Source organism: Galeopterus variegatus, unplaced genomic scaffold, assembly GCF_000696425.1.
Source record: "Galeopterus variegatus unplaced genomic scaffold, G_variegatus-3.0.2 Scaffold146, whole genome shotgun sequence".
Lineage (NCBI taxonomy): Eukaryota > Metazoa > Chordata > Mammalia > Dermoptera > Cynocephalidae > Galeopterus > Galeopterus variegatus.
Genome location: NW_007726257.1, coordinates 359,694 through 377,124, shown reverse-complemented (window position 1 = coordinate 377,124; position 17,431 = coordinate 359,694). Strand labels below are relative to the sequence as shown.

Below are 17,431 nucleotides of genomic sequence, written 5' to 3'. Positions count from 1 at the left end.
GTTGAATCTAGCTAATTAACATATGCATTACCGGGCCGGCCCGGTGGCGCACTGGATAGTGCGCCGCTTGGGAAGCGCGGCGGTGCTCCCACCCGAGGGTTCGGATCCCACATACAGACCGGTTCCCGCTCACTGGCTGAGCGAGGCGCGGGAGCAACGCCGAGGTTTGCAATCCCGTTGCCGGTCCCTGGTCCGGTACGGGGGCAACACTGAGGGTTGCGATCCGTTGCCGGACACGGAAAAAAGAAAAAAAAAAAAAAAAAAAAACATATGCATTACCTCACATAATGTGGTGAGAACACTTTCCATCCACACTCTTAGCATTTTTCAAGAACACAGTACATTGTTAACTATAGTTACTATGTTGCACTAGGCTGAACTTTTTAAAGTGGTTAAAATTCTCTTCCAATAACCCCCTCAGCTAATACAGCCATTGTATCTATCTCGTAAGTATTCACTGAGCAGTTCTTATGTGTAGAAGGGCACTGTGAAGGAGCATTATGTTCTAGCCCCAGCTTGCTATTCAACACTTTGCATATACGACCTTGAGCAAGTCACCTAACATCTCTGAGTCTAATTCTTATCTGTGAAATGAGGGCAACACCTTCCTTGTTCTACAAAGCAGTTGCAAAGATCAAATAAATAGTAAGTGTGCTGATACTTTGTAAACTGTGAAGGGCTATGTTAATGATGATGACAGCAAAGACCTAAGGCTTTGCGGTGATCGGAGATGAATAAAACAAGGTGTCTATCAATAGATTTCATAATTTAGTGAAGAGAGTCAGATATGTTTTGAAATATAAAATGTAAGGATCACAAGTACGTGATAAGTGCCATAAATGACGCATAAAATATAAAGAACAGTGACAAAAGATGCTGTGGAAAAGAAAACATCTCATCAGAATCACAAGGGTAGGCAGAATTTAACAGATGTAAATGGGAGAAGAAAAGCAGTCTATGAGGAAGCAGCAGAAGAGAAGACCACCCTGGCATCAGTTTCATACCTGAGAGCAGGGGTTCCTCAGGAGTGCAGGGTAAGCAAAAGTAGAGAAAATACAGCTAGACAGGTGGGTCAGCCAATTAGTATTTACCAAGGACTGTACCTAGTAAGTACTAACATTGGGGGATCATGGATAAATAAAAGCAGTGCTTAAATTATTTCTGGTGAAGGACCTATTTTCTAAACTTCTAATTCATCACAGTCTGGTGGACAGTCCTACTGTGCATGACCAATAACACAGCTCACACCACACGTGACTCCGTGCACAAGTTTAACAACACCTAAGTTAGTTGATTCCCTGTACAAACAGATAAGTCTACTCTAAAGCACTTGGATATTGTGGCAATGTCAAATCACTATATGTTTCTGAAATATTAGTCTGAATTTCTGTACCTATCTCATTGTGGAAAAGTAGCAAATAGCTGGCTTGCCAGCCCAGGTTGGAGGACCACACCTGAGCAGCTCTGAGATAAAGCCTCATCCTCAAGGGACTCAAAGGCTAGTGGTTTGAAACCAGGTATGAGAGCTTGAACATCTTGAACTAGAGAACTGAAGAAGGCTCGGAGCAAGACTATGCTTACTTGAGAGACTGCACAATCGAAGTAAATGGCTCAGCTAGGAGAAAACAGTAGCAGGGAGAAGGAAAAGGGATGGATGAAAGAGAAAAACTAGTGTGAAAGAAGAAGGGACAGAATCTCGTGGTAGACCAGAAATAGAACCGAGAGTAGTATGTCTGGATAACCAACAGAAACAGGAATCCAGGGAAAGAACTGGTTGAGTAAAGAAACTGGGACTGTTTCACATGTACTTGGTTAAATGAGTCAACAGGGGAAACCAAGGATAAATTACCCAACAGTCCGCTGAAGTAAAATTAGTCCCAAGAAAAGAAAGAAGGGTTAGAGAAAGATTGGGAAATGATTAACATTGAGTCGAAAGGTAAAAAAGGAAGCCCAAGGAGTACCTGCAAGCACCAGGGCAGAAAACATGGATAGAAAGAGGAGCGACTGAGGAGAGATGTGAGTAACAGCCACACTGGGGACAGAGAGGAGAGGAGGAGGAGGAATTATTAATGATGCCACAGAAGAAATATTATCAAACTCAAAGGACGTCAATGTAAGGAAAAGAATAAAATAAAAAGAAAAATGATCACATAAGCTGATGCAATATTTTCGTGTGAAAGAATGAAAAACAAAAAAATTAGCCCTTTACTTACAGAAACTAAGTGAAACTCCCCTTAAATTACTCTACTAGCTTCCATTTAAATTACTAAGGCAGAACTATAAGCAATCTGATCAGATTTTTCTCTCCTCAGTGTGGAGGCCTAGAGGAAGCAGTTTTCTACTCATAGTCATTCAACATTTACAGAGTGTCCAATATCTAGACTGGGACTTAAATATCTCGTAGCTGATGTCATCTAGAAAGAATCAAGTTACAACTAGAAATCTAAAGAATCTATAAAGCTCTTACTTAGAAGTATTACTTCTAGATAAGATTGATCTAATTTGTAAGCTAATTCAGATCAAGAAAAATGATGTCTTCTTATGTATACAAGTTAACTCAGAAAGCATCTCATTATCCTTGGCTCTACCAAAGTTAAGCCCCTGGATGGCTAAATGAAAAAGGGTCTAAATTCTGGAATATGAGGGTTTTTTAAATTCAAGCGACAGAGAGGCAAGTAATATTAAAAATCTGGAAAGAAAGCAAGACAAAGTGTTAAATTCCCTATCCTGTCACATTCTCAAAAGTTCTTGAAGTCAGATAAATTATAACTATCTCTACTCTTCAAATTAAGAATTCTAGATCTCCAAATTGCCCTTCTCCAGATGGAACAGACCTGATTCCTTTAGTTTGAGGAAAGGTGAAGCCAACCAACTCTTGGTGAGACTGGAATGTATGCGTTTGCTGGGCCAAACCACATGAATGGAGAAGAAAGGAGCAAATGATGATGCTGCTTTATACTGATGAAACTGAACAAGCCTGAGTAAGGGTCCGGGGTTACCAACAGAGAGCAAAGTGGGTAATGAAGCAAGGACAGATCCACTTTGAACAAGAGAAGTGTAAAGATGCCAAGAACAGCTGAGAAGGTTTCATGAGTGGAGAGGAGGCCTCAATCAGGTAAGAATAACGAAACATAAATTGCCTAGCACTCCTAGCAAGTGTTAACTCAATTCTCTCCACCACTCTGTGAATTAGGTTCTGTTATTAAAGATAACTTACAAATGAGAACACAAAGGCACAGAGATTATCAAATATCTTGCCCAAGATTTAACATGGCTAGTATGTGATTATCATCCTCTGCCTAAAGAGGAAATTAGTTTGGTTAAAAAGTACCAAACTGGGGCCTAACCCTATATGTTGCTTTGTAGTAACTCAAGCCCATGACAGGGTTCTGGCTTTTCCTTTAAAAAAAGAAAAGAAATTTAGAACAGCTTCCTCCTTGTGTACTGGTTCTCTGTGCATTAGAAACTAAAACTGAATTCCACTAAAGGATGATTACTGAGCATCTACCATGTTACAAGGATTGTGGTTTCCAACTGGAGTTTAGTGTGATCAGGATTCAAAATGTAGGTTCCCTGGTTTTGCAAGAAGAGTGTAAGTTCTAGCCAAAATTTGGTCAGATAGGAGATTATAAGTTTTATATTTTTGTAAAAAATGGTAAATTAAGGACAGAGTCACTTGGATGGAAAGAGAGGAAATTAAATAAGTAAATAAGCCTAACAATGGATACATTATATTAAGGAAGCCGACGAAGAAAAAAAAAAATTGAGATGCTCAATGATGTCAAGTGACTCAGTAAGCCATGGAAAAGAAGGATTAAGAAAGAAAAATATCCACTTTGCTCTCAATGATATAATTTTTGTTCACTCTAAATGCTTTCTGACTCAATGGCCCTATCTATTCATGCAAATTAAAACTGAGTTCAAATTTGCAAAACAAAGTAAGACCTTCAAGGCACTCATCAATGAGAATTTTTTAAAATAAGTTTCAAGAACAGCAAACCCTACTATCAATCATTATTTTTCCCTCTGGGTGGAAATAGAAAAATGGGCCCTAGTTTAACTAACCAGCTGTTTGCCTTGGCTAATCTCACCAAAAGAGCTACAACCTACTCCCCATATATAAGCCAACCATTCAAATGAGATATATTTCCCAAAAATGGTTACCTTAGATCCACATGTTTAATATGAGGCATTCTTCTTAAAGCCTGTAGCCTAAGGGTCTCCATACAGTTTCCAGACATACAAAGTTTATCCACAGCAGTCAATTTTTCCAATACCTCTGGAATGTGAGTGAACTCATTGAAAGAAAGACCGAGATAACTAAGCTGATGCATGTTCTCCAACTCAGCAGGAAGGGACTCGAGAAAGTTTCCATCCAACAAAAATGTTTGCAAACTATTAAAGAAAACATAAGATTTATAAAGAGCATATACAAATTTTATATCTTTATAATCAACATACAAGTGCCAGAAGTATAGAGAGTATTACTAGAAAATGTACTACTCCTTGCAAAATGCCTAAGGGTAGGCCCTGAGACAACAACGGACCAGAGAGGAGAGATCAGAGATAAGCATCTTAGTCTTTTATTGAAAGCAAAAATTGTGACCAATTTTCCCAACTTCGGTAGGCACAAATGGGAACGAAGTGAGCTAACTGCAGTGTGACCAGCCCCAATACCTGTCTTTCCTGATTATCTTCTAAAATTAATTTCTAAGTCTTAGAATTCAACATAACTCAGAAAATGAGAAAGTAACCTACCCCCTCCCCCATGCTGAGACTCATTCCATAGGGATCTTCAGTTCTAAACAAGGATATTTTAATTTTTCACATGATGCTCAAGAGTATAAACTCTAACAAATGAACTCTACACAGACCACACAGTGCCTAATCTCTTGATTTGGGGCCAAGCTTTACAGGACCAACATAAGGAGTTAACTAATCTCATGTGCCACAACCCTGATGCAGCTTCCCTGGGGTTTCAGATGGATACCCCCACAATGGGGTTTAAAGTACTCACTTGTGCATAGTCCCAACGGTGGCTGGGACTGTTCTCAGGGCATTGCAGGACACATTCAGCTCGACCAGAGTTGGAATACTGCAGACTGCTAATGGAAAGTCCCCTAAATGATTATTGGAAAGGTTAAGACTCTTCAGCTTGGTGAACCTATTACAATAAAACAAAAGGAAAGAAGAGACAAATGTCACAGATGCATAACATTGCATAACTTTCGCATTGCCTTAGAGATAATCTAGCCGACTCCTAAATTCAGCTGAGGAGATTGAGTGAGCCGTCAGTGGTTAAAAGAGCAGCAGAGTAGGAATGCAAATCTTCTGATTCTAACTAACGCCAGTGTTTGACCTAAAATGTAAACATTATATTTAAAAACAAACTGGTCACTCTGAAATACGGTTGAATAATTGAGGAGGTGAGTTCTGCAGGAGTAAGGTTTTATAGTGTTTCAGTTAGCCAAGATCACAGGTTCAGATCCCTGAAACTGTCAGCCACTAAAAATAAATAAATAAATACATTTAAATCTATGCTTCCAGGACATTATTTAAGTATACTTGACAAGCTAGGGAAAGAGAACATATTTTATTTAAAGTTTGTCAGCTTGATTATAACTTAAATATTCAGATATGTTGTATGTGTGTCTCCATTTACACTCTTACCCTAGACCTATAAATTTTAAGAGCTTATTCTGATTTACAAGCATCCTCAATTTTTTGCTTCTTCTCACCACACTCCCCACCCCGCCCCCTCGCATTCCTCCCAGCACAGCCAGTCCCCAAAACTCTTACTGAAGAACACAGTGTTCAGCAGAGACTTGTTTACACCAAATAAAGCATAGATTGTTTCTGAGAACCCAAGTTCTTGATCAGAACACATCAACCAACGTTAGAACTCATCTGTTTTGGAAACTCTAACCCTTGCCCTTCTTGGAGTTATACGTTTTCTTTACAGATGTAGAAAGCAATCATATCACGGGCATACGCAGACTCAAAACCCTTTCAGAGAAAGATAGAAGAAAGGTACACATAGATTCACTTCCTCGGGGACTTAAGTTGGATGAAGCAGATGCTGTAGGTAACATTAAGTTATGAGAGATAAGAGATCAACATGGTGAGTGAATGACGTTTCCTCACTTTACCTCCATTTAAAAGGAATGAGGAGGAGAGAGCAAGCTGGCAGCAAACTACTATGGAAGAAAAGACAAGAAATCTCTATGCTTCCATAACAAAATATAAGACTTGTAGCTCTACCATGTTAATAGGTAAGCCAGATAAATCATGAAACATGCACAGACCCAGATTCTAAAATAAAACTGACTGGTTTTGAGGGGAAAAAATGCATTTGGTAAAATATTTTAAATAATTGTATTTTAAACCAATATTTCAGTTCTGCCATTATATTCACTCAGGCTACAGATATTTTCTCATAGCTGTTCAACATAAGTAGAGGAGAAATAGAGCATCACAGAATTTAAGATCAATAAAAAATATTTTAATGATGATTATAATAATTATGGTGGTCAGTTTAGTAACAACACAGGATGATTCTATTTGATACTTTAGAAGCTAAAAGAACAGGAAACTTGGGGTTTATTTTTTAAAAACACCTCTTATTATTCAAGTATATACACACACTGTGCCCAGGCTAAAGAAAGTTACTTAAGGTGGTCTGAATGTTAGTTAGTCCTCCCAAAATTCGTATGTTGAAACTTAATACCCAATGTGACAGTATAAAGAAGGGGCACCTTTAGGAGGTGATTAGGTCATGAGGGCTCTGCCCTTATGAGTGGGATTAGTGGTTGAATGGGAAAAGAGGTTGAAGGGGGCTGCCTTGTTGTTTTCACCACATGAGGACACAGGGAGAAAGTACCATCTTTGAAACTGAGAGTGGGTCTCACCAGACAACTAACCTGCTGGCACCTTGATCTTGGATTTGCCAGCCTCTAGAACCGTGGACAATAAATTTATGTTGTTTATAAATTACTCAGTCTAAGGTATTTTGTTATAGCACCCCAAACACACTAAGACAGTGGACATTATCTTCCTTATTTCTCATAGGTTATCAAAAACCAAAAATAGAAGGAGCATTTGAAGTCATTTTAATTTCCCAAGCTCATCAATAGAGAAACCAGGCTCAGACACTCTGTGTGACCACTGCATACAACTATAAATCTATTGCCTTTCAACATCATTACTACTCATCTCTCTTCCTCTTCTTTTAGTACATCATATTAAAAAGTTTAACACAAGTAGTTATTTATCTCTCACAATTATAAGTCACAGGTCAAAGAATGGCCTCAGAGTAGTATATGGAAAGCACTACTTTTTTCACTCTCATGTTCCCCTAACAAGGGTAAAGGGTAGCATTATTGACAATGGAGGACAATGAATATATTTTGAACACTACATATATTTACATTCAAACCAATTTAAGTACAGCCCAGCTCTCCTAAACTACCCAACAACCTGAGAAGACTGACTTCACTTTCCAGAGCAAGCAGTGTGCTTTAAGGAAAGAAATATAACTCGTGTTCATTTATTGTACAATAGAATTCAGAAGAATTCAAGTTAACATTTATGCACAGCCTAATAAAGAATAATCTTAGTTAATTATTAAAATGAAGTTACATTACATTTAACAAATAGCAATAGGCATTGTGTGAGTTTAGACTCAGATTTGACTTGCTCCAAAGCTCCAAAGCACACTTCCTTTTTTTAATACCAACTGTCACAGAAAAGCATAATCAACTAAATACACCTGATGACAAAAACTATAATTGTAGTGTATTTACAAACAAACCTTGAAGTCCCTTTCAAAGTAGGTATCCTATGTTCCATATAACAAAATACATGATTGTTTGTCAAGAGAACAGCCTTCAGGTGATAGAAGGTCAAAAGTGGGGACAGGGAAAAAATGATAGAATGGAACTAATAATATCTTTACTCTGTGAAGGTAATGACATTTCTTTCATTTACATCTCCTAATGTATTTACATCATAAAACAAAAGTATAGTAACTTGATACTATACCTAGACACGAAATGTGCTGAACTATCTAGGGATGTGATCTATTAATGTTCTTTTTCTTCCTTTCTCCAACTACGCAGCCATAACTAATTAACAGCAAAGCAGGAACAGCACACACCTTAAAAGCTGCTACTGAAGGAATAGAGCAATCATTAATTTTGTCTCTGTGTTTGTCTAGCTTCCCTTTTTAATCTAGTCAACAGAATACCATGCAAATGTTGTCTACACTTAATTTTAAATGGGTTTTTTCCTCAGTTACTAAATTTTGAGCCATAATCTTCCAAGCTACTTTCTTAAGCAAATTATTTAACTCAACAAAAGAGAACACTGCTTAGTTTCTTAAAGTAATCAGAAAAGTTAAAATGCACCAAATTCATGCACCCAACTTCCCAACTTTATTAGGTTGATATAAAGATTTCTAAAACAGGCCAACCACAAATCTATAAATTTATTTCATTCTGGCATCCAAAAAACTACTTGGGAGCAAATGCTCCTAAGAAAATGAAGGGGAGTCATTTTTTATTCAAGGACAGAAAATTAAAAAGCTAATATTCTACAATAGCAAAGTTGAGAGAAATAAACAAATGTACACTATGCTGCCAATCTTCATATACTTTCCCCTTCTACGCTTGTTTTGTCATGATCATAAGACATACTTAATCTTTCCCCCTTTTTTTTTTTTTTTTTTTTTTTTAGCATTTATTCACTCAATCTATCCCCATTCAAAAATTAATGTACAAAGTTTTTTTTTTGAATCTGAGTTACAGGTAATAACTATGTATATTTGTATATATTTAGGAAATAAAATCAAATGAATAGCATGATAACTATTTGGAGATATAATATTAATTAGTTTTAGATACATCTAAATCTTTAGTAATATTCCTTTCAGGAACTAAGGATATATATGATATACTTGGAAAACTTGACTATAAGTCATGAAATTTTCATGTGATGAAAGTAGTTCTATTTTTAAACGTATTCCAAATGCGCTTAAAATGAGTGTCACAAATGATACCCATACTTGTTTTACTGAATGAATTTAACACAGAAAAATCAATATTATTTTCTTGAATTATTATTCAGCACAAGTGGGTCAATTAAAAATAGATTCCCTAGGTGAATGGATTTCTGTTTCACAGTAACAGCCCATGTTTAACTTGTTTTTTCCCTGTGGAGAACATACTAATACACTTTGGAAATTATTAGGCTGCAGTATTAAGTAATGAAGGAGTTGCTTAAAGGCTGGAGTTGTAAGCCTAGCTCTGGGCTTAGTCCCTTGCTTTGCATTAATTATGAAAAACAGAATCTCTAATAGCTAAGAAAGGCTCTACCTTAGTGGAGAGCTTCCAGGCTGTCAGTGCTCTATAAGAATCAACATATTTTTGTTTAAGAGAAAGATAGCTTTTATTTATTACCTAAGCAGTAAATGGTCATTTTAACAAGTCAAACTTACAGAAGCATATAAAGAAAAAGTTAACAATCTCTCCTACTGCCTTCCAAATCCCATCTTCCTGAGATAATCACTGTCAATAGTTCAGTATATATCCTTCCAAAGCTTCTCCTCCTTATAGGAGGATTCTTCTAAAAGTTCGTGGAACAATAGAAAAGATAATAGAAATCTTTCCATGAACTTTTTGAAGTACCCTCATAAAACACAAACCTGAATACATAGGAGATAAATCTCCTATTTTTTTGGTATGGGATTATACCAATACCAGATACATTTTTTCTACAATTTGTTTTCTCATCTAATACAAACAAATCATCTTAGCATATAAAACCTAATTCAATCTTTTTGACAGCTGCATAACACACATAGTACAAATGTACCATAATTTATTCCATCCCTCCACTAATTGACATTAGGAGTACTCCCAGTTTTTTTGCTGTTACAATTCTGCAAGAAACACCCTGGTCACAGATCTGTTTGTGCATCAGTGATTTTATTTTGCACTATTTATGGGTGCATACTGCCTTATCCATAATTCTGAAATTCAAAAGCCTCCAAAAATTGAAAGATTTTTCAATGACTCATGTGTTGGCAAAAGCTGACCTGAACTGATGTGAATATTCATTTATTCCCTCTAGAAATATGAATGTGTTTATTTATGGCGTGCTGTTCCAAACCCTGTTGGAGGTGTTATGCAATATACAGTATGCGCACTGTATTTATATAATCTGGAAATCTCTGAAATCTGAAACGCAAATGTCTTCAAAAGTATTAGATAAGGAACTGTGAACCTATATTTCTAAAAGTGTAACTAATGGGCCCAAGAGTTGTGCAACTTAAATTTTAATAGTACTGTAAAATTACAATAATAATAATAATTGTAGAAACTCACACTCCCAATCAGCCATGTAAGAGAGGGTCCCTTTCCCCATGTTACCTTCACTAGCATTTAATGTTAGCATCCTTTCAACTGTTGCTAATCTGATGGACAAAATAATGTTATCAGGTCATTTCAATTTACATTTTTCAGTGATGTTGAGCTTCTCTCTGTGAAGGGGGAAGTGGTGTTTGCAAACTTTCTTTGAAACGTGTATTTATTATCCTTTGCCCATTTTTGTACTGGGCTTCTCATCTTCCCCTTATCAATCTGTAGGCACTCCTGAATACTATCTGCCATATATTGTTATATGCTGCAAATATTCCCTCCCAGACTGTTTAACTTTTCCCACTCTGTTAATGTAACTTTTGCCACACACTGATTTTTATTTGCTCAAATTTGGCTATCGCTTCCGATGTGATGTTCACATATGGGGGTATATTTGGATCTTAATTCCACCAACATTTATTATAACATGTAATATTAGGTAGAGGTCTACTTATTTTCCTTCTGGTAGCTAATTATGTTAGCAGCATTCATTAAATACACATCATCCTTTTCAATATCCATTCAATTTAAATAAATTTCATACACTAGGGGAAGGGAGAACAAAAAGAGAAAGGTTAGTGCTTTTCAAATAAAATAGACAAAGAGAAAAGCCTACGTAAAAACCAGTTACATTTACTTTTTGTTTCTCTTTTCTTTTTCTCTAAGAGAATTTATAAAAACCAGTTGTATGTTGTTCTTCCTAAGAGCCCACCTTGTGGCTTTGAGCTGGAAAAGTGCTTCAATAAGAACATTAGTTTTACAGAGTAACTTTTCTCTTTCATCTTTAGAAGAACCAATCTTGGGAAGAGTATCAAAGTACTTTTTAAAATGTCTATTGAATATACTTGCCCTTAAGAAACAATAGTTAAGTAAACAAAAGAAAAAGACTATCAGTCAGCAACTTTCTTAATTTATCTTCCATGCAAATTGTTTCCTTTAGTGCAACGTTTTATTGGCTTGTGAACTTAGTACTACAGCCATGTTTTAGTATTTTTGCCTCCATCTGGTATGATATAGGGCAACCTGCATCTGCTATATAAAAGTTATGTAAGGAAGCAAAATAATTTGCAAAAGATATGAGGCTCTCTCTCCCAGATGCAGAAAAAATGAAAGACAGACAAACTACCTTTTGCTCCACATTCTTCTTGGACTTGCCAGTGGTTGCACTAGCATGAGAAACATATGACTCACTGGGCCTGCTTCAGAATTGTGGGTAACACCTACCCTTAAGAAGGCATGACTCAACTCCTTTTGGCTCTCACATAGTTCTCCACACCCCCAAACTCCAATGCCCTGTAACTGAACTCTCATTTCTCCTTAGTTTTTTGGTGCAATGCTTTTCCTGCCATCCCTTACGACTTCTGAAATGAATCCACATGAACTCATGTAGGCCCTTCTGTTCCAAGGGCCAACCAGTCCATCAGCCTCGTTCCCAGTGAGCACCAGCCATCGTCTTCTGCGAGGCTCAGCAGTTCATGAATGCTACTGTGGCATGTAACTGCCTTCTCAAAACTTGAGCCAAAGTAAACAGAAAACATTCTATCTAAACCCTAATCACCATTTATGACTCTTGTTACAAGCAAGTTAAGCATATTGTCTTCTCATATGACTGGAAAATAAAAATAAACACATGAGTATTTTACTTAGATAAAATTAAAATTTACATATACCAGCCAGTCACCAAAAAAAAAAAATATATATATATATATATATATAAACCACAAAAGGATTTCATCAAAATTTTCTTTAGAATTGCTGCAGATATTAAAAATCAGAATTGGTACATCAAAGCTAAAACTCAGACACATAATTTTTCTAAAGTAATAAAGAAATAGAGAACACGCAGTGTTGGCAATAATTACACTGGACATGTTGCTGTAAAGGCAAATTAAAACATTCCCTAAAGAGAAATTTAAGCCAGATTCTAGGCTAGGTTAACCCTGTGGATACAACAGCAAACAAGACAGAGCTCCTGCCCACAGGATGGGGGGAGAGGGGTGTGCAAGGGTGGCTCCCATGAATCCAGTAAGTACATTATATAGAAAACCACTCTAATCATAACACAATTTGGAAAGAGTAGTCACTAGAACTACAGCAACCCTGCACAAACTAAATTCATGAAAACAATGAATCACAAGCAACATAAATTTGTGTTTTTCTGATTCTTTTATAAATCAGCTATATAAACTAAAAGACAAAGTATGTTATCATGTTAAATGTAACCAAATCTCTCTTATGAGGTTTCTTTAACTCAATTTACCATTAACTACATTTTTTCATTTTCTCACCAACAGATTTGCCCATAGTTAGCCAATTTAATCACTTATCCTATTCAAGAGATGTTTAATATTAACCACCACACTAGTAGGACAAATAAAAGTACAAAAGGAAGATTTCTGTAAAATGCAGAAAATGGATCACTATTTCCACTCCTCTTCTCAAAACAAAGGAGAGAAAATCTACACAGTATACTTGGATATAATCCCAGTTAAGTCATACAAGGATATATAAAAATGAAAACCAGATAGCATCTATATCAAGGATATCAGATTACCAAAGAAATGAGAAAGTGTGCATAAGCAAAGCCAGAGAGAATGATTATGTCATGAAAATGTGCTCTGATATAAGTAGCTTAAGCTCCACATCATGAATAAACCAAGCATATCTGCTAAATAGAAAAAGAAAAAAAAAATCCAACACCTAACAGCTTATGAGGTGTAATAAAAGTCTGATGCTAGGATTGAACTATTTATTCAATAAACATTTACAAAGTTCTTACTATGCACAAAGGGTGTTTGAAGCATACAAACTTGAACAAGACATGGTTTTCAACCTCTAGGAATCTGAAATAGTGTGAGAACAAAGCTGCTATAATATATAGCAGAAAACAAAAACCTACTGGAAAAAAAAAATCATGAGGGCTTGCAGAAGAGAAAACTCACTTTTACCTAAAGGACATGAGGAAGAGTTCAATAGGCAAGTGGGGACTGGAAGAGAGAACTGTTTCTCAAACATTAGCATGCATTGTTAAAAATGCAGACTCCTGGGCCTCATCACTAGAGGTGTTGATTCAATGGGTCTGGGGTGAAAAAACAGGTATTTGTGTTTCCAGTTAAACACTCCAGGTGATTTTGATGCAGGCATTTTACTTTGAGAAACATTGATTTGGAGGACAAAAACTGCAGGGCGTACTTGGAAAACATGATGCAAGCCAAATTATTAAAGAGAAAGGATCCCTGTGACTGTAAAAGATGCTTACAGCTTAATGGTGAAGACACAGGTACTGACCTATGAAAAACTTTGAACTAAGTGAAATAATCCATGCTAGGATGAACAAATTTGTTTACCACATAATATCTCCCCTTCCTTTGGCCCACTCCCCCACACAGACGCACAGAAACACACGCAAACACAGTGTGGGGGATAAGGATGCATTCCTACAGAAAGTTTAAAATTAGGGGAAAGAACAACTATTTGGAAAGTCAGACTTTCCCTAAGTTTAATTATAAGTCCAAACCAGAGAGGAATGGATGTGCCCTGCTTCTACATAGGCCATGGTCAAATATCCTGCCAGCTCTTGCATCATCATCCTAGTCCACCTGTAAAAAAGGCAACAGGTATGTGACTCCTTCCACTCAAAGCTCCATTACCATAAAGCATGGTAAGTGACTAGAAAATTATCATCACCTGGGAAAAACAGAAACTCTCATGGGTCTTTTTAGTTCTCAAAAGCTACGTGTGTGTGTCGTCAAAATGAGCTCCAAAGTTAGAGGTGCTTGTTTGACATGAGGTAGAGGAGAAAGGGAAAAAGAGGAGCATTATTTCATTTTCACACTACCAACCAAAAAATTATTGCAGAAGTCATCAGTAATAATGCTAACCATGTTCCCAAGTCCCAAGTTATGATGCCACTTCACCATCAACCACAAAATAAGCATCTGTTGGCCCTCTTACTTCATGCATATCACAATACCCTAGGAGCTACCCAGAGTGAAGAGTTGATAACTACTCAGAATAGCAAACATCCACAAATGCTGTGCTGAGCATTAAACTCTTGCAGTTAAGTTAAAGCTTAGAGAACACAACAAAGAGTTCAACTAAAACCACAGAAGAATGGATTGGACAGAATACAAAAGTTGAACTGGTATCAAGCCAAGGCTTTTGAAGACCACCCTCCCCCCTCCATTTTATTTAAGTGGGAAAAAAGTTAAAGAACAATCTTAAATGATCCCAAGAAGTCAATAGGGCAGACTGTAATTTTATACAGCCTAGCTGATAAATAAATCTTTTGTTTCTGTTTGAGCTCCCTCTTCAAAATGTGCTGCACGAGGGAAGAAGAAATTAGGCTATTATTGCCAGAAATGAGGTTGGCAGCATAAGCCAACAAGAGAATCAAAGGTTACACAATCTGAGAATCCCAAGCACCATGTAAAGGCTTTCCTTTGATCAAATGCTCAAGGAAGGAAAATGGGAATCGTGTGAAATGGAAAGCTTCCCAAGAGGATCAAAATTCAATCTGAAAGCAAAGTTGTATAAGACAGGAACTTCCAGTGTTGGGAACAGTAAACTGAAAAAGTACATTCCACACATTCTATGAAATTCCTTAAACATTTGGCAAGCCTCACCAAACTCAAGTATTGGAAATTCCTTCCCAAGGTTATCTCTATCCCTGAGCAGTTCTTGTGCTAAGTATTTTTTCCTACTACATTGAACATACTCTTTCTTCAGCAGTTAGCAGTTTGTTTGCTTTTAACATTTGTTATATAGCAGAGCATCTTCAAAGAAGCTGAAATTGTTCTAAGAACTGCAGTCTGAGTCTGACAAATGAGCTGCAAAAGTATTTTAGCATGCCACTCCTTATTCCTCTATGCTAATGAATTACCACTATTTCCACTTTTAGAAGTTTTCAGGAATTACTGATAAAAGCAAAACCTAAAATCTCTCTCTCAATAAAAACCTAGAAATGCAAACTTTTGGTAAGGATAAGTAATTAACATTAATAACTTTGTACTTCTGGAATGTCAAGATCCCTGAAACAACATAATAGGAAATACTATAAGGTCATTTATTTTCCTTTCCACAGGGATTAAAAATGTAGAAATTTGAGTTTTCTAAGAAGAAAGGTACTTGATAAATGCCATGCATAATTATGACTTTGTCATTGCTCATTCCTTCATAACTTTCATTCTATTACACCCACATCATTGCACACCCAACTTAACTTCATTCCCGCTCTCCCACTGTTCTCCCATTTCAGAAAGCCCGCTCCTCCAGTTCTCCTATTCTTTTTCAGTTAAAACAGATTTCACATCTAATCAAAGCTCAAATCATTGTTTTCCTCCAAGTCTTTAATTCACTCCCTTCTTAACCCAAAGGTAAGTTTTACTTTATTTTAGGTGACATCATACTCACTTACACCACAGCCTCTAAAACACAATCGCACACTCCTAAGCTCCTTGAAATTATTCTCTAGGTACCATATAATGTACTTGGATTGATCAACAATCATTCTAAATGACTGTTGTCCCCTTAAAATATCACTTTGAGTGCTAAATACATGAAATGGTTCCATTGCTCAGAGCATTTCTTGGATACTCTCTTCTGAAAGTTTAGTGGTCACAATCTTTTGATTATTCTTGGTGGTAGGAAAACCGACAATTCAATTCAACAAATATTTATTAAGGGGGCTTGCCATCAAGCAAAGCCTAGGCCAAGTATGGGGGCAGGGAGAGAGGGAATACAAAAATAAAGAAGCCCCTGTCTTTATCCTCAAGAACTTTATAGATGGCAATTTTAGAAATTTACAGATGTTTATTATAAAAGATATAATAATTAATAAGTACAATATGTATAAAGAAACATGACAATTCAGAAGAAGAAAAGGTCACACAAAATTGGGAAATAACCAAAAGCTTCAAGAAACAAAAGTCATAACAAATACACTTTGAAGGGTGGATAGGATTCAGTAGGTCGAGCCTAGGTTTCACAGGTGGTAAAAGGAGCAGCACATTCTTGCAAGGTGAGAGGCAAAAGAATGGGAGTTATGTTTAAATAATGGTGAACAGACCTACAGATTTTTTTTGAGAATGTCCAATATCATCCTACCCATTTTAAACCTAATGTCTCCTTTTTCAACTTCAAATCCTTTCTTACAAATCTTTTTCAATGCAATGTTTTCTGAATCATCTCACTGTGCACAGTCTTCTTATCAATATCTTCTACCATACAGAAACATAATGATAAATTAACAGCCTCACTTCTTTCTAGAAGCTTCTACAAATATCTTTTGCAAAGAAGTGGGATATACTTAACGCATAATTGAATGAAGAAAGACAATCCCATCAATATTCACTCATTTGTGGAGTATGTATTTAATGGTCCACCTTGCAACAGTAAGGGCCTCTGAGGGAGAGCTGAATCCTGCACTCTAAGGATTCAAAGCCAAGCAGGGCAATCAAGATAAATACCGAAAACAGTTAAGTAACAAAGACAACACACTGAAGTCAACTCTTTCCTTATGATACCTATACTGTAAGTCACTCAGGCAAAAATTAAATATAATGTCAAGTGTTTAAAAGTTAAGGTAGGGCCGGCCCGGTGGTGCACTGGAGAGTGCGCTGCTTGGGAGCGCGGCGGCGCTCCCGCTGAGGGTTCAGATCCCATGTGGAGACCGGTTCCCGCTCACTGGCTGAGCGTGGTGTGGGCGCAACACCGAGGGTTGCGATCCCATTGCCAGTCCCCGGTACGGGCGCGACACCGAGGGTTGCGATCCCGTTACCGGTCAGTAAAAAAGACCAAAAAGGAAAAAAAAAAAAAAAAGTTAAGGTAATATTGCTATTCCTGTGCATTATAATATCTTTAAAAAACAGACTTTTTAAAAAAACAATTGCGGGCCGGCCCGGTGGCGCACTGGATAGTGCGCCGCTTGGGAAGCGCGGCGGCTCTCCTGCCCAAGGGTTCGGATCCCACATACAGACCGGTTCCCGCTCACTGGCTGAGCGAGGCGCGGGAGCAAC

General features: G+C 37.1%; 1 protein-coding gene across 1 annotated transcript in view; it reads right to left on the bottom strand.

Annotated features, from left to right (window-relative positions):
- PHLPP1 (PH domain and leucine rich repeat protein phosphatase 1) overlaps nucleotides 1–17,431 on the bottom strand; it is a 214,656-nt gene that overhangs the window by 59,533 nt on the left and 137,692 nt on the right. Inside the window, exons 5-6 of the mRNA XM_008591231.1 lie at nucleotides 5,018–5,164; nucleotides 4,165–4,395 (exon numbers count right to left, since the gene is read on the bottom strand). Coding sequence (XP_008589453.1) covers nucleotides 4,165–4,395; nucleotides 5,018–5,164 — 378 coding nt within the window. The remainder of the gene's footprint in view (nucleotides 1–4,164; nucleotides 4,396–5,017; nucleotides 5,165–17,431) is intronic.